The sequence below is a fragment of the Rhinoraja longicauda genome, chromosome 6 (assembly GCF_053455715.1).
Source record: "Rhinoraja longicauda isolate Sanriku21f chromosome 6, sRhiLon1.1, whole genome shotgun sequence".
In the NCBI taxonomy this organism is placed as follows: Eukaryota; Metazoa; Chordata; class Chondrichthyes; order Rajiformes; family Arhynchobatidae; genus Rhinoraja; species Rhinoraja longicauda.
The window spans coordinates 9,121,494-9,144,996 of record NC_135958.1 but is presented as its reverse complement, the minus strand read 5'-3'; the positions used below and the strand labels follow the sequence as shown (position 1 = coordinate 9,144,996).

General features: G+C 45.7%; 1 protein-coding gene across 1 annotated transcript in view; it reads right to left on the bottom strand.

The window, feature by feature from the left end:
• Positions 1 to 22,213, bottom strand: part of LOC144594689 (uncharacterized) — a 63,003-nt gene extending 40,790 nt beyond the window's left edge. The window contains exon 1 of the mRNA XM_078401531.1: positions 22,118 to 22,213. Coding sequence (XP_078257657.1) covers positions 22,118 to 22,213 — 96 coding nt within the window. The remainder of the gene's footprint in view (positions 1 to 22,117) is intronic.
• Positions 22,214 to 23,503: the final 1,290 nt, after the last annotated feature.

Here is a 23,503-nt window from a genome sequence, read left to right as displayed (position 1 = left end):
ACCCGGGTTTGATCCTGACTACGGGTGCTGTCTGTATGGAGTTTGCACGTTCTCCCCCTATGGCCTACGTGGGGTTTCTCCGGGTGCTCTGGTTTCCTCCCACACACCAAAGACGTGCAGGTTTGTAGGTTGATTGGCTTTGGTAAAGAATGTATATTGTCCCCAGTGTGCGTAGGATAGTGCTAGTGTACGGGATGATACCTGGTCAGCACGGACACGGTGGGCCGAAGGGCCTGTTTCCGCGCTGTAGCTCTAAACTATGCTGAACAAAAATCTTTCAGAAAACTACTCACTACCCACTCTGTCCATTTTCACTCCTAAAAACACCTTTCAGATTTCCCAGGTCAAAAGCCCGAGCAGTCGATTCCACTCTCCGGAGGTTTGCTGGGTGTTATATTACATGTCTTTTATTCCAACTGATCTTTAGAAGCAATATTAGTGGAAAAGGTTGATGCTCTGAATTTTCTTCAGCCAAGTCAGAAATTGAGCAGAAACAGCACCCCTGAGACCACTTTGATGCAGCCTTGTTTATCATCCCCGTCACAGAAAGCATTTTTTTTTTTTTGTCAAATGGCTCAAATAATCAGCCATCAGTCCGTCCTGGTGTCAATTGATGCTGTTGTCAGTCCTCAGGACATTTTCACCATGCATTTGTCAGCATGAAGCGCACCATAACAGCAGCACTGCAACTCTGGCCGGTCGCAACTCAAAGGGGGTACATTTATTACGTTGTTCAGCTGAAGGTGAACGTAGAACACGGGCAGTACAGCACAGGGACAGGCCCAGGCCCTTCAGCCCACAATGTCCATGCCGAACACGATGGCAAGTTAAACTAATCACCTCTGATTTTTAGACTTTTTTTTAACAAATACAGTCCTTCCCTCTCCCCTTACCCTCTCCCCTTCTGTCCTCTCCCCTCACCCTTTCCACTTCTGTCCTCTCCCCTCCCCTCCTCTCCCCTTCTCTCTCCCCTCCCCTCCACCCCCCTTCTGTCCTCTCCCCTCCCCTCCACCCCCCTTTCTGTCCTCTCCCCTCCCCTTACCCTCCCCTTCTGTCCTCTCCCCTCCCCTCCTCTCCCATTCTGTCCTCTCACCTCCACTCCCCTTCTGTCCTCTCCCCTCCCCTCCACTACCCTTCTGTCCCCTCCCCTCCTGTCCTCTCCCCTCCCCTCCTCTCCCCTTCTGTCCTCTCCTCTCCCCTTACCCTCTCTCCTTCTGTCCTCTCCCCTCCCCTCCACTACCCTTCTGTCCCCTCCCCTCCTGTCCTCTCCCTTCCCCTCCTCTCCCCTTCTGTCCTCTCCCCTCCCCTCCACTCCCCTTCTGTCCTCTCCCCTTACGCTCTCCCCTTCTGTCATCTCCCCTCCCCTCCACTACCCTTCTGTCCTCTCCCCTCCCCTTACCCTCTCCCCTTCTGTCCTCTCCTCTCCCCTCCTCTCCCCTTCTTTCCTCTCCCCTCCCCTCCTATCCCCTTGGCCCACCAATTCCGTGCCGACCAGCGTTCATCCCGTACACTAACCTACACACACAAGGGACAATTTTACAACTTACCAAAGCCAATTAACCTACAAACCTGTACGTCCTTTGGGATGTGAGGGGAAACTGGAACACCTGGAGAAAACCCACGTGGTCACAGGGAGAACGAACAAACTCTGTACAGACAGCACCCAAAGTCAGAATATGCTCGACCTGCATGTGATCCAAATCCCTCCATTGCCTGCATATCCATGTGCCTATCTAAAGGCCTCTGGCAGTGTGTTCCAGGCACCCACCACCCTCTGTCTAAAACACTTGACCTGTACATTTCCTTAAAACTTTGCCCCTCTCGCTATAAAGCTATGCCTCCTAGTCCTTAACATTCCCACCCTAGGAATAAGGTTCTGACTGTCTACCCTCTCCATGTCTCACATAATTTCAAATACTTCTATAAGATCTCCCCTCAACCTTCAGCGTTCCAGAGAAATCATATTAAGGCAGACTTTCTTTCGCAGAGGGTGGTGAATCTGTGGAATTCACTGCCACAGAAGGCTGTGGAGGCCAAGCCAATGGATATTTTTAAGGCAGAGATAGATAGATTCTTGATTTGTACAGATGTCAGAGGTTATGGGGAGAAGGCAGGAGAATGGGGTTGAGAGGGGAAGATAGATCAGCCATGATTGAATGGTGGAGTAGACTTGATGGGTCAAATGGCCTAACTCTGCTTCTATCACTTATGACCTTATGAGGAAGGCAATGTGTCCTCCATTGGTTTTTTGACTCTAACTCTTTATTATCATTTTACTTACATATTTTTTGATTTAATCAGCTTCAGCATGAGGGGAACATAATGGAAGGAAGTGAAAAACATTGTCCCTCAGGTTCTTATTAAATCTTTCCCCCACAAACCCATGTCCTGTGAATCTTGATTGAAACCCGGGTTCAATCCTGACTACGGGTGCTGTCTGTACAGAGTTCGTAGGTACACACAAAATGCTGGAGTAACTCAACGGGTCAGGCAACATCTCGGGAGAGAAGGAATGGATGTCAAACCCGAAACGTCACCCATTCCTTCTCTCCCGAGATGCTGCCTGACCCGCTGAGTTTTGCCAGCATTTTGTGTCCACCTTCAATTTTAACCAGCATCTGCAGTTTTTTTCCTACACAGAGTTCGTAGGTTCTCCTTGCAACCTGCGTGGGTTTTCTCCAGCTGCCCCAGTTCCCTCCCACATCCCAAAGGCATACAGGTTTGTAGGTTAATTGGCTTCGGTAAAATTGTTCCCAGAATGGAGGGTAGAACTAGTGTACTAGAACTAGTGTACTAGTAGGGCAGAACTAGTGTACTAGTAGGGCAGAACTAGTGTACTAGAACTAGTGTACTAGTAGGGCAGAACTAGTGTACCGATCGCTGGTCGGTGTGGACTCAGTGGGCCGAAGGGTATGTTTCCGTGGTGTGTCTCTAAACTAAACTAGAACTTGTGTGAAATGGGGATCGATGGGCCGAAGGGCCTACTTCCATCCTGTATCTCTGAACTGAACTAAACTGGAACTAGTGTGAATGGATGATTGATGGTCGGTATGGAATCGGCGGGCCAAAGGGCCTACTTCCATCCTGTATCTCTAAACTGAACTTAACTAGAACTAGTGTGAATGGATGATCGATGGTCGGCGTGGACTGGGCGGGCCGAAGGGGCTACATCTTTCAATGATTCAACAAAAGAATCTAAGTAAAAGTGCGAGCACACGACAGTGCGACTAAAATCAGGCAGGTTCTTTATACCAAACAGCACAGGGGAACAGATCAGTTTCATCCAATCTTGAGTAGTGAATATTAACACCATATTCCGCGTTGCAGAAGCCGTCAATGTATTTATACAGTATTTTACCATCCATTTAAGATCATCGCACTTCCATTAATTAGTAGCATGGGGCAGAAAAGGCCATGAACGAGTGTAGCTGTTTATCAGAACATTTAATGCCTCAGATCAAACGAGGAAAACATAACAAGGCTTTTAAAAGCTGACCCTAAGGTACGTTACATGACTGTGAGATTTTACAATCACCCAATAATGGAATGACTGATTATATCCTTTCTTTGCTTCCCGCTGCATTCCCTCTCTACTTGTAAAAGGATCAATATTTTTACCACCTTTTTTATATCTCATTTCTGGCATTAGGTTCCCAGCTTTCACAGGGTCTCTCTTACGATGTATTTTTTCTTATTTAAGTGGGTTAGCAGGTCCCCACTATCAATCCCACTCCTTATCTCACTCTGAAGATAGACACAAAAATGCTGGAGTAACTCAGCGGGACGGGCAGCATCTCCGGAGAGAAGGGATGGGTGATGTTTCGGGTCGAGACCCTTCTTCAGACTGAAAGTCAGGGGAGCGGGAGATACATAGATAAGGAAGTATGAGGTGTGAAAACAGGACAAAGGGGATGAAGCTCAAAGACAATGTGGAATTGATCATTGTTAGCTGGGAGAAGGTAACAACAACAAAGCAAACGGAGATAAAATGTAGTCGGAGACAGTAAGATTGGTCGGAGAACTGGGAAGGGGAGGGGATGGAGAGAGATGGAAAGCAAGGGTTACTTGAAGTTAGAGAAGTCAATGTTTATACCGCTGGGGTGAAAGCTGCCCAAGCGAAATATGAGATGGTGTTCCTCCAATTTGCACTGGGCCTCACTCTGACAATGGAGGAGGCCCAGGACAGAAAGGTCAGTGTGGGAATGGGAGGGGGAGTTAAAGTGTTTAGCAACCGAGAGATCAGGTAGGTTTAGGCGGACAGAGCGGAGGTGTTCAGTGAAATGATCGCCGAGCCTGCGCTTGGTCTCGCTCGAAACCTCACCCATTCCTTCCCTCCAGAGATGCTGCCCGACCCGCTGAGTTATTCCAGCATTTTGTGTCTAACTTCAGTTTAAACCAGCATCTGCAGTTCCTTCCTACACACCTTATCTCACTGCACCTGCCAGTTTATCTTCTGTAGCGAGTCTATGGAAGGAATTACTGAGGCAGAATTTTAATCAGCTTTGTAATTTTCACTACCGCCATGGGATGTTTGTTAATCACGAGGGTCATCACGACGGCCCAGAAAATCATCGGCTGCTCACTGCCCTCCCTGGAGCACCTGTTCAGCCTACGCTGCCTCAGTAGAGCAGGCAAAATAATAAAAGATCCATCCCACCCCGGCCACCGTCTGTTTGTTCATCTGCCCTCTGGTCGACGTTTCAGGTCGATCAAATCCCGAACAAACAGACTTAAGAACAGTTTTTACCCCAGGGCCATACGAGAACTGAACACTACCTTGCACTAGGCAACACCGTTAAAAAATCGGTCATATAATTGTATTTAATTGTATTTATGTATTTATTTGTTTTTGCATTTATTGCATATATGTTTGTACGCACAGTCAGGATTGGCTATTTTTTAATTTCATTGTACTCGTTGCAATGACAATAAATGAATATTATTATTATTATATTATTAAACGGCGTAATGCTGACTGTGGATCTTATTCAAGCTAGCTTCATAGAGTCTCAGAGCATGGAAACAGGCCCTTCGGCCCAACTTACTCCTGCTGACTATGGCGCCTCATTTACCATATTTCCACCTATACCCTTCATTTGGCCCATATCCCTCTAAATCTTTCCTATCCATGAACCTGTCCAAATGTTGACTAGATTCTAGTATTTAGCTCCTAAACTGTACCTAATAATCCAAGATCATAATGGTCTATCACCTGTACCCGCATGGCATTATTCTGAAGTAGAGAAATGGTGGTTTCCTCATAGTCCTAATGCATTCATCTCTTAATTAAATCCGCAACTAGTGTAGCACGGTGGTGCAGCAGTAAATTTGCTGCTTTACAGCGCCAGAGACCTGGGTTCGATCCTGACTACAGGTGCTATCTGTATGAAGTTTGTACATTTCTCCCCGTGACATGCGTGGATTTTCTCCGGCTGCTCCGGTTTCCTCTCACACTCCAAGGACAGTTTGGTATAAATGTAAATTGTCCCTAGTGTGTGTTGGATAATGTTAGTGTGCGAGGATCGCTGGTCGGTGCAGACTCGGTGGGCCAAAGGGCCTGTTTCTGCGCTGTATCTCTAAACTAAACTAAATACTCTGGTGTACAATAGGTTGACCAAAGTTCAGTCCACCAACCCAGAGACACTGAACACGTAATAATGTAAGGATGTAGGAAGGAACTGCAGATGGTGGTTTAAACTGCAGATAGACACAAAAAGCTGGAGTAACTCAGCGGGACAGACAGCATCTCTGGAGAGAAGGAATGGGTGACGTTTCGGGTCGAGACCATTCTTCAGACTGAAAGGGAAATAAGAGATATAGATGATGATGTAAAGAGATAAAGAACAATGAATGAAAGGTATGCAAAAATGTAACGATGATAAAGGATACAGGTCATTGATAGCTGTTTGTTAGGTGAAAACACAAAGCTAGTGCGACTTGGGTGGGGGAGAGATGGTGAGTGAGGGGTTACTTGAAGTGGGAGAAATCAATATTAATACCACTGGGCTGTGAGCTGCCCAAGCAAAATATGAGATGCAGTTCCTCCAATTTGCGTTTAGCCTCACTCTGACAATGGAGGAGACCGAGGACAGAAAAGTCTGTGTAGGAATGGGAAGGAGAATTAAAGTGTTTAGCAACCGGGAGATCAGTACACCAACCTTGGACGTAACTGTGTCCAGACTTCCTAACCACCACCCAAACCCGGTCACATATTGAGCTCAACATGTGCTGACCAAAGACCTATCTGCATTGCCCTTCTGCTAACTGGTAACTGTCGATTACTTCATTAGTTCCAAGGAGGCAGATCAATTTAACTGCCTCGATGAACTGATGTCTACGAAGATGATGGCAAATTGACAAGAGATCCAGGGGAGATTATTGATGGTTCAAACAGAGGCATCCGCTTTCCCAGGGAGCAGAGCAGAGACAATCAAGGAAATATTTAATGCCAGTAATTCTCATTAACAATGTATTTATATTGAATTGAAAGCAATGGATCGCTTTAGGTTTAGAGATACAGCAAGGAAACAGGTCGTTTGGCCCATAGAGTCCACGCCAACCATCGATCATCCGTTCACACTAGTTCCAGACGGTAGCTCAGGACCATTCTCTAGTTGGTGATAGAAGGCAACTGAACCATCTGATCACCAACTAGAGAGCGGCCCTGAACTACCACCTCATTGGACTCTCGGACTATCTGCAATCGGACTTTGCTGGACTTTATCTTGCACCAAACATTATTCCCCGTTCATCTGTAGCCATACAATGTGGATTGCTCGATTGTAATCATGTATCGTCTTTCTGCTGACCGGTTAGCACGCAACAAAGAAGCTTTTCACTGTACCTCGGTACATGTGACAGTAAACTAAACTAACTAACTACGTTATCCCACTTTCTCATCCTCTCCACTGTGGTGATTCTTCAGTGTGCTTTGTGTAACTTTGTCAGCGCCCTTTATGTGGTGACTATTTGCATACCCCGGGCGTGCAAGCAAAGAATTTCACGGTGACTTGTCAAATGCGACAATAACGTATTAATTCATTTGTGCAAAATCAAAGAATTTCACTGTACCCGGGTACAAGTGACAATAAAGTATCATCACGGCAGGCAAGCAAAAGCTTTTCACTGTACCTCAGTGGCAATAATAAACCGATACCAATACCAATTCACTTCAATGATCAACCATGTTACATCTATAACATTATTACTACTTGGCACACAAAGATAATGAAAGCCACAAGGGTGAGTTAATGAGGAAAATGTAACAACATATCAATCTGTATTAATATTGTAGTGATGCGACTGGGGAGTGATGCAGCTTGTACTTTTTCTATAATGATTTCAAATCACCTGCTGAAGTAATTTTCCTCGGCTGAGCATATTGAAAGTCCGTGTGCTGTAAATCATCAGTCAAAGATCAATTATTTTCACATTTGCAATGCCAGCTTTGAGCACACTGCATGTGGCCCGGCCCAGATCATGAACACATTCCACTTCTAATTTGCACACTGTACATTTAGTTTCTTCAGGGCAGCATTTAAAATGTAGATCCAGTCTAATTTTTATTAAAACGTGCAGTTCAGTTTAGTTTACTTTAGAGGCACAGGTGGAGACTGGTCTTTCGGCCCGCCGGGTCCGCGCCGACCAGCGATCCCCGCACATTGACACGACCCTACGCGCATCAGGGACAATTGTTTACATTTAAACCAAGCCAATTAGCCTACAAACCTGTACGTCTTTTGGAGTGTGGGAGGAAACCGAAGATCTCGGAGAAAACCCACGCAGGTCACGGGCAGAATGTACAAACTCCTTACGGACAGCACCCGTAGTCAGGATCGAACCCGGGCCTCTGGCACTGTGAGGCAGTAGCTCTCTGCCACTGCGCCACCGTGCTGCTTATTAGTTGAACTGATAAGTCTGGTCTGTCAGGAGCAATTTCTCTCTTCGCTCTCCCATTCTTTCTAAACCTCCTGTTTTGGTTTGGGATTTGGGAATGATGTGGAAGTTGAACAGTAAAATACACGCACACACAAACACGCACACGCACAACCACGCGCACACACACACACACACACACACACACACACACACACACACACGTACTTGTGTCGTTCCGTGACCAGCGGCTAAAAAGTGCCCTTGTAGCAAAGGAAACTAAACATGATAAATGAGATGACTAAATCTAAGCAGCAGGATGTTTCATGTCACCTTGAGTTTAGAAGGATGAAGGGGGACTTTATTGAAACTTACCGAATAGTGAAAGGCCTGGATAGAGTGGATGTGCAGAAGATGATTCCATTAGTGGGAGAGTCGAGGACCAGAGGGCACAGCCTCAGAATAAAAGGATGTTCATTGAGAATGGAGATGAGGAGGAATTTCTTCAGTCAGAGGGTGGTAAATCTGTGGAATTCTTTGCCACAGAAGGCTGTGGAGGCCGTCATTGGGTATTTTTAAGGTGGAGATTGACAGATTCTTAATTAGTACGGGTGTCAGGGGTTATGGGGAGAAGGCAGGAGAATGGCGGTAGGAGGGAAAGATAGATCAGCTGTGATTGAATGGCAGAGTACACTTGATGGGCTGAATGGCCTAATTCTGCTCCTAGAACCTATGAACTTATGAACCTGACAGGTTCAAGGTAAGAAAGAAAATAAAAGGCATTAACCTTTCCACAATTTACTCAAATTGAATTGTACTCCTTATTGTTTGAGCAAGTTTGCAGCTTACAAGTAATACAAACCACCAAAATATTTTCCCTGATGTGCAATAGATTTGCTTTTTTAAGATATAAAGGGCCAATCATCCATCACGCCTTCGCGAGGCAGTTTCCAACCAGTATAGTGATTGGATGTTCAACAAACTAAAAAATCAATTGAAGGAAAAAACAATACACAGAATGGTGGAGTAACTCAGCGGGTCAGGCAGCATCTCTGGAGAACATGGATCGGTGGCATTTCACAGAGTGCTGGACTAACTCAGCGGGTCAGGCAGCATCTCTGGAGAACATGGATAGATAACATTTCACAGAGTGCTGGAGTAACTCAGCGAGACAGGCAGCATCTCTGGAGAACGTGGATGGGCTAGTTTTCAGTTTGGGACACTTCTTCAGACTGATTGTAGTAGGGAGGGAAAAGGCTGGAAGAGAGGTGACGGTGGGACAAAGTCTTGCAAGTGATTAAAAAAAGACAAAGTGCTGGAGTAACTCAGTGGGTCGGGCAGCATCTCTGGGGAAGATGGATAGAAGGTGTTTCGGGTCTGGACCCTTCTTCAAGTGATAGGTGGATACAGTTGAGGGAGGGTTTGATTGCCAGATGTTAAATCTTAGACAATTGACAATAGACAATAGGTGCAGGAGTAGGCCATTCGGCCCTTCGAGCCAGCACCACCATTCAATGTGATCATGGCTGATCATTCTCAATCAGTACCCCGTTCCTGTCTTCTCCCCATACCCCCTGACTCCGCTATCCTTAAAATATCCTTATATCTTTGCATTATAATGGTACACAAAGTGGACCTGTGGAAAAGAACAAGCCAGGATCCCATTGACTTACAAATTCAAGGGAGAAAATGTAATTGGATTGGACACACCCTCGGAAAACCTGCCACAAACATCACCCGGCAAGCCCTGAAATGGAACCCACAAGGAAAAAGGAAAAGAGGTCGTCCCAGGAACAGCTGGGGAAGTGGTGTCCAGGCAGAAATGTCTGGGAGTGGGCTCAACTGGGGAGATCTCGAAAGAACCGCCAACAACCGAGTGAGGTGGAGGACATTTGTCAATGGCCTATGCTCCCTAGAGGAGCCAAGGGCTTAAGAAGAAGAAGAAGCCTATAATGGTTACCTAATATTACAGTCATTAATCAATTTTTGTTTTGTTTATCATATCAGAGCAGCACGGTGGCGCAGCGGTAGAGTTGCTGCCTTACAGCGCCGGAGACCCGGGTTCAATCCTGACTACGGGCGCCGTCTGTACGGAGTTTGTACGTTCTCCCCGTGACCTGCCTGGGTTTTCTCCGGGATCTTCGGTTTCCTCCCACACTCCAAAGACGTGCAGGTTTGCAGGTTAATTGGCTTGGTGTAATTGTAAATTGTCCCTGGTGTGTGTGTGTGTGTGTGTGTGTGTGTGTGTGTGTGTAGGATAGTGTTAGTATGCGGGGATCGCTGGTCGGCTCGGACTTGGTGGGCCAAAAGGCCTGTATCCGCGCTGTATCTCTAAACTAAACTAACTATATTATAATTTATGATATTATGACAATATTTTATGATTATCATATATATATATTTGTGCTTTATTGCGTTTATGGGCCTGTGAAGCTGCAGCAAGGAAAAATGTCATTGATCCTTTGTTGGTACATATGACAATTAAACACTCTCGACTCTCTCTGCAACCTAAAGGGCAACATTCAAATACGTTCTATTAAAAAGAATTATTAATTCAAATTAAATCTTTATAAATTAAACCTGCCTTACAAATGGTCCCATATCATATGTTTACTTAATTCTCAGCCAGCATCAAAAATATGAAGCAGCCAGTCTCATTTCCAGGGCAAATTTCTTTATAATTAGCAAATAAAAACTTCTATCGCCGAATAAATGTCAGGAATTGCCTGGTAACTTGTTGAGTAACAATGATCGTAAGGTTAATTATGAGATTAATTTGTGGAGATTTGGGTGAAGAATCAGATGGGGTTGTTATTTGGGTGAAGAATCAGGTGTTACAACCGACCGAGGTAGAAGTGAGTTCATCACCATTGTACCAACTGGGGGAACAGTGCTGGAAGGAAGCTGTGTTTTATTCCATTGTAATCGTTCGGCAGGTTTAACAAAGGACTGAAGGCCATGTTTTGCAGCAGGCTAATGCATTTGTGCACTGGATCTTTCACCCTTCAGTCCTGCGCCTGATTTAATTCATTCGCATTGGCAAATCCCCCAACAGAGAAATGTATTATAGAAACATAGAGACATAGAAAGGAGGCGCAGGAGTAGGCCATTCGTTCCTTTGCGCCAGTACCGCCATTCAATATGATCATCCAGAATCAGTACCCCGTTCCTTCTTTCTCCCCATATCCCTTGTAGAGGATGCAGGTCTGATGCTGGATGTAGATGCAGGTTTACACAGAAGATAGGAGTAACTCAGCGGGACAGGCAGCATCTCTGGAGAGATGGACTGGGTGACGTTTCGGGTCGAGACCCTTCTTCAGGCCAGTCTGAAGAATGGTCTCGGCCCGAGACGTCACCCATCCCTTCTCTCCAGAGATGCTGCCTGACACGCTGAGTTACTCCAGAGAAATGTATTAACCTGGCCAACATCATTCCATCACACAGACCAGACTCCCAATCATCAACTCCACCTACACCACACTGCCTCAGGAAAGCAGCCAACATAATCAAAGACTTGTCCCACCCCGGTCATTCCTTCTTCTCCCCGCTCCCATCTGGCAGAAGGTACAGAAGCTTGAAAGCGTGCACACCCGACTCAAGAACAGCTTCTTTGCCTCCGTTGGAGAGATGCAAGGCTTGTTTTATTTTAACACAGAGAGAAGTGGGTGCCTGGAACGCGCTGCCAGGTGTGGTGATGGAGGCAGATACGATAGTGGTGTTTAAGAGGGCCTTGGATAGGAACATGGAAGTGCAGGGAATAGATAGGGATCATGTGCAGACAGATGACATCAGTCTGAAGAAGGGTCTCGACCCGAAACATCACCCATTCCTTCTCTCCAGAGATGCTTGTCCTGCTGAGTTACTCCAGCATTTTGTGTCTATCTTCGGTTTAAACCAGCATCTGCAGTTCCTTCCTACACTTGAGATCAGTTTAACATTTCATCATGATTGGCACAAACATTGTGGGCCAAAGGGCTCGTTCCTGACTGTACTCCTCTACGTTTTATGTTAACTGTACTGTTCACTGTAATCCACTCCAGCCAAAATAACAATTGATGCGTAACCTACCTAACTTTGAGCAATAGTGAATTACCCTGTAATTGGGGTGTTTGAAGCAACAGGACTCGAGGGTCTGAGCTACAGGGAGAGGTTGAGTAGGCTGGGACTCTGTTCCTTGGAGCGCAGGAGGATGAGGGGTGATCTTATAGAGCCGTATAAAATCATGAGAGGAATAGATCGGGTAGATGCACAGAGTCTCTTGCCCAGATTTGGGGAATCGAGGACCAGAGGACATGGGTGTAAGGTGAAGGGGGAAAAGATTTAATAGGAATCTGAGGGGTAACATTTTCACAGAAGAGGGTGGTGGGTGTATGGAACGAGCTGCCAGAGGAAGTAGTTGAGGCTGGGACTATCCCAATGTTTAAGAGACAGTTAGACAGGTACATGGACAGGACAGGTTTGGAGGGATATGGACCAAATGCAGGCAGGTGGGACTAGTGTAGCTGGGACATGTGGGCAAGTAGGGCTGTTTCCACGCTGTATCACTCTATGACTCCAAGGACGGAAGTTATAAACAAAAATAACTATCAGTAATGAAGAATTAAGTCAAAACATCCTAATAATTTAAAGCTTAATAAAAATAACCACTGCATCACAACCTGACAGCAGGCACAGATTCATTGCAGGAAGTCATTGAGTTCCATTCAGTGTTTTTGTGTGTATATAGTGCAAGGCTAATGCCTCGTCTAAACATGTAACAATTGAATTAGGAAACCGCACAGGGAACCTTTGTGTCTTTGGATTCTATTTTGATGGATAGCTTTAATTAATTCTTGAGGTATATTTCCCTTCACTTCATATCCTGTGTAGATCAAGGAAGAATAAGCAATGGGCCAGCCTCTCGAATGCTTGCTTCCCCATCCTCGGCTTCAAAGGTGCTTTATTTGTCACATATGCAATTGAACAGTGAGGTTCTTTTTGCATACAGGAAATTACACGTGCAGGCGCCACCATTTTGGCTACCGTTATTCAAAGTCCAGAGTCCGGTCAGCTCCCGCCCGCTCGATGTACTGGCGCAGTCCCCGCCCACCGGCGTTGCTCGGCCATCCTTATGTCCCCGGGAGCACCTCCTGCAGCCGGCCTTGAAGCCTGCAGCTGGAGGCATTACCTTGGTTCACCCTCCCACCGGCCCTTGGTCCTCACGTCCCAAGTCTCCAGCTCTCTCCCGGTTACGCCGACCGACTGACAAGCCTCCGGGCGGGTTCCTCAGGAAGGCCTGCTCTCTGCGGCTGGACTATATCCAACACGCACAGTTGATTTGTCAACATGGATGCACAGAGCAGCTGCTATTTTATGCTTCTAGGTTGTCCTGGTGAGGACCTGCTGGGAATCTTTACAGGGGAGGTGCTTATTTTTGACCAAACCCAAAGCAAACCTCAGAACAACTGACCAAACCTCAACCTACACTGCCTGAGGCAGAGTGGTGCAACGGGTAGAGCTGCTGCCTCACAGTGTCTGAGACCCGGGTTCGATCCTGACTTTAGACTTCAGAGAAAACAGGCCCTTCGGCCCACCGAGTCTGCAATAAATATCACATTTAACACTGCTGTTAATAATCTCGCAGCGGGTCCTGCATGAGGTCAAATAGAGTTTATTTTGGAACTGCAGCATGGAAACAGGCCCTTCGGCCCATCGGGTCCACGCCGACCATCGATCACCCGTTCACACTAGTTCTACTTGACTGCACTATCTCCCTACACACTAGGGGGCAATTTACAGCAACCAATTAACCTACAAACCCGCACGTCTTTGGGATGCAAGAGGAAACCGGAGCACCCGGAGGAAACCCACACGGTCTCCCATGCAAACTCCCGAGGTCAGGATCGAACCGGGGTCTCTGGCACTGTGAGGCAGCGGCTCTCCCAGCTGCGCCACCGTGCCACCCTGATGAATTATGCATCGCAAACCCAGCAGGTAGATTTATAAGGCTTTTAAGTTGCCTCTTAATTTACCCGCGATACAATATGTCATAATAGTGATTTCAGGTTGTGGGGCGAGAGATTTAATTTACAGATAAACAGATTTTGCCGTTAGCACGAGTAACAAAGAAAATTCTGAGCAAGAGCCTGAGAGATAAAAGGTGTACAGTATCTCAAACCTGCTCAGCCACAGCCTGCAAAAATCAATTGGAATGGTGGAATTAGTACTGAGTGATGCTGGTAATTACTGAAGACCACAGTGGGGAGTTTGTGCGGCCCTAATGAATGATCAGACACACTTAACTTGAAGTTACAAAGGAATCGCTTTAAAATGCATTGGAAATATTTAAAGGTTACAAGCCCAACACAGGCACCCTAATAGTCTTTTTGATTTGCGCTATCCTTGAAATATCAGGGTAGGGAACACACTCAGAGGGCGGCGAATCTGTGGAATTCATTGCCACAGACGGCTGTGGAGGCCAAGTCAATGGATATTTTGAAGGTAGAGACAGATACATTCTTGATTAGTACGGGTGACAGAGGTTATGGGGAGAAGACAGGAGAATGGGGTTCGGAGGGAGAGATAGATCAGCCATGATTGAATGGCGGAGTAGACTTGATGGGCCGAATGGCCTCATTCTGCTCCTATCACTTATGACTTGATGACACTGACTGATTGCATCACGGCCTGGTTCGGCAACTTAAATGCCCGGGAACCATAAGACATAGGTTGGGCCCGTTTCTGGGATCATTCGTGCAAACCTTCTCTGGACCCTCTCCTGAGCCAGTGCATCCTTCCTCAGAATATGGGGCCCAAATTAGCTCACAGCACTCTGAGAGTTGTACATATCTCACACAGAGTTGTGAGTTAAAGGCACTATGAATGTAGTGCCTTTTTACAGTATACGTCATACACGTACATGGTCATCAAATGCCAGAATGCCTTTTCAATATTGCTGTAAATGCCATAACATCACAATGTTGCACCAGTCACCACAAACACTTCAGGCAGCTGTAAAACTACATCAATACATATTAAAATAATCTCAACAGGAGATAACAATGACTGATCGAATTATTATTATTATTATTCTGAGGGCATTGGGGATTATTTCATTAGGTAATAAAATTATCTCTCATAACTGTGAGATTAAAACCGAGATTTCACTGTGGCGGAATGTTCCTTCCAATGGCTGACCCAATTTCCAATAGGATTATTAACATAATATGCTTTTATTTTTGAAAAACAGCGAGAAATATTCTAGCCTTTTCCAGCGTTCATCTCCCCCCCCCCCCCCCCCCCCCCACAATCAGTCTGAAAAAGGGTCTCGCGGTGCTGGCTCGAAGGGACAAATGGCCTCCTCCTGCACCTATTTTCTTTTCTATGTCAGAAGTGATAGGAGTAGAACGAGGCCATTCAGCCCATCAAGTCTACTCCGCCATTCAATCACGGCTGATCTATCTTCCTCTCCTAACCCCATTCTCCTGCCTTCTCCCCATAACCTCTGACATGTCTTTGATTGTGTTTGATTGCTTATTAAATCATAATAACCGAGTGAAAATAATTAGCCAGCACTGGAATCGAACAACTGGTTCGAAAATCTGAATAAATAAACTGGTAACGTTTTGTGCGTTCGGGCTGTTCCAAATATTCAAGAGCTGGGAGTTGAGAGAGTTTCCAAAAGAAGTTTCACTGAACAACCTGACTGTTATGGTGCACTACCATAATTGTAAAGTGAAGTGTGACGAGACAAATAGATGTTTACCTGACCAGAGCAGACCGCCCCCTGCTGGCTTATTGAGCCTCCCATTGATTCTTCACGAGGCACCAGGGTTTAGAGTTTAGAGACATAGAAACAGGTCCACCGAGTGCATGCCGACCATCGATCATCCGCTCACACTAGTTCTATGTTACCCCACTTTCATACTTTCATATCCAGATTCAGAGACATTTTCTTCCCAGCTGTTATTAGGCAACTGAACCATCCTGCCACAACCAGAGCAGTGCCGAACGACTATCTACCTCATTGGTGACCCTTGGACTATCCTTGGCTGGACTTTGCTGGCTTTACCTTGCACTAAACATTGTTCCCTTACTATGTTTCCATACACTGTGAATGGTTCAACAGTAATCATGCATTGTCTTCCTTCTGACTGGTTAACACTCTACCTATTGTACTTGATTGTCTTTATGCCTGCTATTATGTGATCTGATTTGACAGCACGCAACAAAGGCTTTTCACTGTACCTCGGTACACGTGACAATAAACTAAACTAAACTAAACTGAACATATTACCAGTCTGAAGAAGGGTCTCGACCCAAAACATCACCCATTCCTTCTCTCCAGAGATGCTGCCTAGCCCGCTGAGTTACTTCAGCTTTTTGATCGTCTATGAACGTATTATATGTATATTTAGATTGTCAATATTATATTTATTTATATTGACTTTTTCAGATTTTTAAATGGTTTGATTTTTGTAATTGATTTTGGAATTCTTTGAAACCCTCTCTATTCCTGATTCTCATGGTTGGGATTGAAATGCAACGAAATCTGTTTGCAGGGACCCCACCATTGTTGATTTGCTGGCACATTATAAACTCAAGGCCACTTCGACTCCCAAGGACAATTTGAAACATTTCTAGTCTGCTTCTTTTATCTGGATGCACGGCCCAAACACATTTCACTTTGACTCACTGAAATCCATTTAAAATTCAAGGCTTGAATGATGTTATACAAGTGATGTTTTTCTTTTGACACAGCAGAGAATTTTATTCCTTGGAGCGCAGGAGGCTGAGGGGTGGTCTTGTAGAGGTGCATATAATCATGAGGGCAATAGAAACGTAGAAACACAGAAAAGAGGTGCTGGAATAGGCCAATCGGCCCTTCGAGCCAGTACCGCCATTCAATATGATCATGGCTGATCATCCAAAATCAGTACCCCGTTCCTGTTTTCTCCCCATATCCCTTGATTCCATTCAATAGACAATAGACAATAGACAATAGGTGCAGGAGGAGGCCATTCAGCCCTTCGAGCCAGCATCGCCATTCAATGCGATCATGGCTGATCACTCTCAATCAGTACCCCGTTCCTGCCTTCTCCCCATACCCCCTCACTCCGCTATCCTTAAGAGCTCTATCCAGCTCTCTCTTGAAAGCATCCAACGAACTGGCCTCCACTGCCTTCTAAGGCAGAGAATTCCACACCTTCACCACTCTCTGACTGAAAAAGTTCTTCCTCATCTCCGTTCTAAATGGCCTACCCCTTATTCTTAAACTGTGGCCCCTTGTTCTGGACTCCCCCAACATTGGGAACATGTTTCCTGCGTCTAATGTGTCCAATCCCCTAATTATCTTATATGTTTCAATAAGATCCCCCCTCATCCTTCTAAATTCCAGTGTAAATTCCAGTGTTACAGTGAATTGGCCTCCACTGCCTTCTGTGACAGAGAATTCCACAGATTCGCAACTCTCTGGGTGAAAACGTTTTTCCACATTTCAGTCCTAAATGGCCTACCCCTTATTCTTAAACCATGACCCCTGATTCTGGACTCCCACAGCATCGGGAATATTTTTCCTGCATCTAGCCTATCCAATCTCACAAGAATGTTATATGTTTCTATAAGATCCCCTCTCATCCTTCTAAATTACAGTGAATATAAGCCCAGTTGACTCATTCTTTCATCAAATGTCAGTCCCGCCATTCCAGGAATTAACCTGGTGAACCTACGCTGCACTCCATCAATAGCAATAATTTCCTTCCTCAAATTAGGAGACCAAAACTGCACACAATACTCCAGGTGCGATCTCACCAGGTGCCCTGTGCAACTGCAGTAGGACCTCCTTGTTCCTATACTCAAATCCTCTCGCTATGAAGGCCAACATGCCATTTGCTTTCTTCACTGCCTGCTGTACCTGCATACTTACTTTCAGTGACTGATGTACAAGCACACCCAGGCCTTGTTGCACCTCCCCTTTTCCGAATCTGACACCATTCAGATAATAATCTGCCTTCCTGTTCTTGCCACCAAAGTAGATAACCTCACATTTATCCACCTTATACTGCATCTGCCATGCATCTGGCCACTCACCCAACCTATCCAAGTCACCCTAGCATCCGCAAACCTGGAGATGTTATAGTTAATTCCCTCGCTAAAATAGATAGGGTGAATGCACAGAGTCTTTTACCCAGAATTGGGGAACCAGAAAAGTGAAAGGACTGAATAGAGTGGACGTGGAGAGGATGTTTCCACTTGTGGGAGTGTGTAGGACCAGAGGGCACAGTCTCAGAATTAAAGGACGTATCTTTAGAAAGGCGATGAGAAGGAATTTCTTTAGTCAGAAGGTGGTGAATCTGTGGAATTCATTGCCACAGAAGGCTGTGGAGGCCAAGACAATGGATATTTTTAAGGCGGAGATTGACAGATTCTTGATAAGTATGGGTGTCAGAGGTTATGGGGAGAAGGCAGGAGAATGGGGTTGAGAGGGAAAGGTAGATCAGCCATGATTGAATGGCGGAGTCGACTTGATGGGCCGAATGGCCTAATTCTGCACCCAGAATGTATGAATTTATGAACTTATCATATCATATCATATCATATATATACTGCCGGAAACAGGCCTTTTTGGCCCACCAAGTCCGTGCCGCCCAGCGATCCCCGTACACTAACACTATCCTACACCCACTAGGGACAATTTTTACATTTACCCAGCCAATTAACCTACATACCTGTACGTCTTTGGAGTGTGGGAGGAAACCGAAGATCTCGGAGAAAACCCACGCAGGTCACGGGGAGAACGTACAAACTCCTTACAGTGCAGCACCCGTAGTCAGGATCGAACCTGAGTCTCCGGCGCTGCATTCGCTGTAAAGCAGCAACTCTACCGCTGCGCTACCGTGCCGCCTTATCAAGAACCAGACGACATTAATTTCAGGTGAGAGGAGATTTACTAAGAACCTGAGGGGCAGATTTTCACTCAGAGGGTGATGGGTGTATGGAACGAGTTGCCATGAGGCAGGCTTGATGTAGTCATCGATGTAGCAGAGAACGAATGAGTAGGTTAACCTAAGACCTCATTGAAATGTACAGAATAGTGAAAGGCTTGGATAGAGTGGATGTGGAGAGGATGTTTCCATTAGTGGGAAAGTCTTGGACTAGAGGTTATAGCCTCAGAATTAAATGGACGTTCTTTTCGGAAGGAAATGAGGAGGAATTTATTTTGTCAGAGGGCGGTGAATCTGCGGAATTCTTTGCCACAGAAGGCTGTGGAGGACAAGTCAGTGGATATTTTTAAGGCAGAGATAGATAGATTCTTGGTTAGTACGGGTGTCAGGGGTTATGGGGAGAAGGCAGGAGAATTAGGAGGGAGAGATAGATCAGCCATGATTGAATGGTGGAGTAGACTTGATGGGCCGAATGGCCTAATTCCTTATGACCTTAGAAAGAGTTGGGGGATGGTGCCTTTGATTGTTTTCTACCCAACCCACTTGACTTCCCTGCATCACAATTTCTAGGCAATTAAGTTCATCTGGTTTAGAAAGAGCCTTTAACTAAGAGTGATTCAGATCGATTTTTGCAGAAAATATAATAACTTCTGCAGACGTAATGTTTAAATAATTGGTATGCAATATTCTTGAATGTTACTTTCCTCTTTGAAATTAAAAGGAGCAGAATTTTTCAATTGCTGTGCTTGTCTATTTACTGAGTCATATTCAGTTTTGATAAAATGTTTTCTCAAATTAAATTCTGCAAGGCTTCACTATGAGAATACCGTTATTAGAGATATATGTTTCTGTACTTTGCCTAATATAACTTGATCATTTATTTTCAGTTTAGTTATAGTTTAGAGACATAACATGGAAACAGGCCCTTCAGCCCACCGAGTCCAAGTCAACCATCGATCAGCCATTTCTACTATTTCTGACGAAGGGTCTCGACCCGAAATGTCACCTATTCCTTCTCCGAGAGAAGCTGCCTGTCCCGCTGAGTTACCCCAGCTTTTTGCGTCTATCTTCAGTTTAAGCCAGCATCTGCAGTTCCTTCCGCCGCTAGTTCCATGTTATCCCACTTTCTCATCCACTCCCTACACACAAGGGGCGATTTACAGAGGCCAATTAAGCTGGAAACCTGCACGTGTTTGGGATGAGGGAGGAAACCGGAGCACGCAGTCACATGGAGAATGTGCAAACTCCACACAGACAGCACCCGTGGTCAGGATCAACTCTACCACTGCGCCACTGTGCTGCCTCATCATGTGGTGTTTCAGCCTACCAGTATGACAAATATTTACTGGGCAGGACTTTCATGTGAGGCAGATGGATTCTGGCCCCAGAATTGCTGCCTCACAGCGCCAGAGACCCGGGTTTGATCTCGACCCTGAAAGGTCACCCATTCCTTCTCTCCAGAGATGCTGCCTGACCCGCTGAGTTACTCCAGCTTTTTGTGTCTACCAAGTGTTGGCCGATTGCAGGCATAGAGTCTCCCTCTACAAATATCTTGATCATCAATTGAAAGTGTTTCAGTGGATTGTGTCCTTACAAATACTGCAAGCTGCTTTGAAACTATCCTTTGATCATTTCTAATTGCCACCAAATAAAAACTTTAACTGCAATTTGTGCAGCACAGTTTAAAAATATTCATAGATCAACAACTATATAGTTCATAAGTTCATAAGTAATAGTTGCAACACTGTGAGTTCATAATAAATTCATTTGTCCTCGAAGCAGAATTATGCCATTCGGCCCATCGAGTCTATTCCGCCATTCAATCATCACTGATCTATCTTTCCCTCCTAACCCCATTCTCCTGCCTTCTCCCCATAACCCCTGAATATAGAGTCATTGTTGATGTACAAGAAAGCAGGCCCTGTGACTGTGCAAATCATAAGTGTCAGGAATACAATTTGTATCCGGTTGTTTTTTCAATGCGCTGATCAAATGATCATCTCAAACTGTTATCCTTGGCATTATTGCTGTGAATTTAATTATTCTGCAGAGACTTATCTATTGTACTCATCAGTTATGGACTGACCTATTGTTAGAATATTATCTTCCATCTCAATTACAAATTGGCAATTCCGTGAAAGGGGTGATTTGATCCATTGATGTTTTCAGCAAAATCAGTGTTTTGTATTGAAAGGGCACCAATCGGACATGGAATTGATCATTGATCATAGCCCACTTTTAGTCTTCTTTAGTTTAGAGATACAGCGCGGAAACCAGGCCCTTCGGCCCACCAAGCCCATGCTAACCAGAGATCCCCTCACACTGACACTATCCCACACAGACAAGGGACAATTTACATTTATACCAAGCCAATCAACTTACAAACCTGTACTTCTTTGGAGCGTGGGAGGAAACTGGAGATCCCGGAGAAAACCCCAATCAGGTCACAGGGAGAACGTACAAACTCCGTACAGACGGCACCCGTGCTCGGGATGGAACCCGGGTCTCTGGCGCTGTGAGGCAGCAACTCTACCGCTGCACCACCGTGCCACACACTGTTCAACAAAGTCTATCCTGTTTGTTAAGAAGTGTTTTTGTACTTTATCATGATGACGAGTTATAGTTTAGTTTATTGTCACGGGTACCAAGGTATAATGAGAAGCTTTCTTGTTGCGTGCTATCCAATCAGCGGAAAGATTGTAGTCTGAAGAAGGGTCTCGACCCGAAACGTCACCCATTCCTTCTCTCCTGAGATGCTGCCTGACCTGCTGAGTTACTCCAGCATTTTGTGAAATAAGAAAGATTGTGCATGATTACAATCAAGCCGTCTACAGTGAACAGATACAGGATAGAGGGAATAATGTTTAGTGCAAGATGAAGTCCAGTAAAGTCCAATGAATGATAATCCGAGGGTCTCCAATGAGGTAGATGGGAGGTCAGGACCGCTCTGTAGTTGGACATGGGATGGGTCAGTTGCCTGATAACAGCTGGGAGGAAACTGTCCCTGAATCTGGAGCTGTGCGTTTTCACACTTCTGTACCTCTTGCCCGATGGGAGTGGTGACAATGCAGGATTAAGAGAGCGTAAAAGAGTTGTTTATTGAGATTTCAGAGTTGCTTATTGCGGGACTCTACCCTGGCTGAATGTAGCTGTCAGCAGGTCAGTGAATTATCGGAATTTACCGGCTGAAGAGATGTAAGGGGAAGGTTTCTCTGGGAAGCCTGTCAGTTATTGTACGCTGATCTGCACAAGACTCTGGCGCCCTGTCAATAGCACTGTCTATCTTCCAGGATTACAAGTGAAAAACTAATTGGACTCACTGAGAAGATGGCACTTTCACAGCTGCTGAGTGTGTTTTTTCTGGAGTGCCTGGGCAGTGGGCTAGGCCAAGACACATAGGACGACGGCAGGTCCATTCTTCGAACAAACAGTGCTGCTGGAATGATAAAAGAGAGAACCAAGGTTAAATTTAGAATGGTGGGTGGTCGAAAGAGGAGTCTCGGACCATTATATCTTTGCATATCCTCATTAGCTCATTGAAACTTACCGAACAGGGAAAGGCCTGGATAGAGTGGATGTGGAGAGGATGTTTCAACTGGTGGGAGAGTCCATCGCCTCAGAATTAAAGGACGTTCCTTTAGGAAGGAGCTGAGGAGGAATTTATTTAGTCAGAGGGTGGTGAATCTGTAGAATTCATTGCCACAGAAGACAGTGGAGGCCAAGTCAGTGGATACTTTTAAGGAAGAAATAGATAGGTTCTTGATTAGTACGGGTGTCCGAGGTTATGGGGAAGAAGGCAGGAGAATGGGGTTAGGAGGGAAAGATAGTCAGCTGTGATTGAATGGCAGAGTGCACTTGATGGGCCGAATGGCCTAATTCTGCTCCTAACATTTATGAACTTATCGTTGCACAGTTTACGAGGATGTTGCCAGGACTCAAGGGTCTGAGGTATAGGGAGAGGTTAGGACTCTATTCCTTGGAGTGCAGGAGGTTGAGGGGTGATCTTATAAAGGTGTACAAAATTGTGAGAGGAATAGATCGGGTAAACGCACAGAGTCTCTTGCCCAGGGTAGGGGAATCGAGAACCATGCCTTCCTGACTGTAATCAGTGCCACGACTGATCAAGGCAACCACACCATACGCTTTCTTTACCACTCTATCTACTTGTGTTGACACTTTCAAGGAGTTGTGGACTTGGATCTCATGATCCCTCTGTACATCAATGATGTTAAAGGTTTAGTTTAGTTTAACGGTACAGCGCGGAAACAGGCCCTTTCGGCCCACCGGGTCCACGCCGACCAGCGATCCCCGCACAATAACGCTATCCTATACCCACGGGGGACAATTTTTACATTTACCAAGCCAATTAACCACATCGTGTGGGAGGAAACGGAAGATCTCGGAGAAAACCCACGCAGGTCACGGGGAGAACGTACAAACTCCGTACAGACAGCCCCCGTAGTCGGGATCGAACCCGGGTCTCCGGCGCTGCATTCGCTGTAAGCGCCAATGGCGCAGCGGTAGAATTGCTGCCTTACAGTGAATGCAGCGCCAGAGACCCGGCTTCGTTCCCGACTATGGGGGCTGTCTGTACGGAGTTTGTACATGCTCCCCGTGACCGCGCGGGTTTTCTCCGAGATCTTCGGTCTTGCCTTTAACTGTACACTGATTTCCCCAGTCAGATGAAGCATGCAGTGTTTATCAGG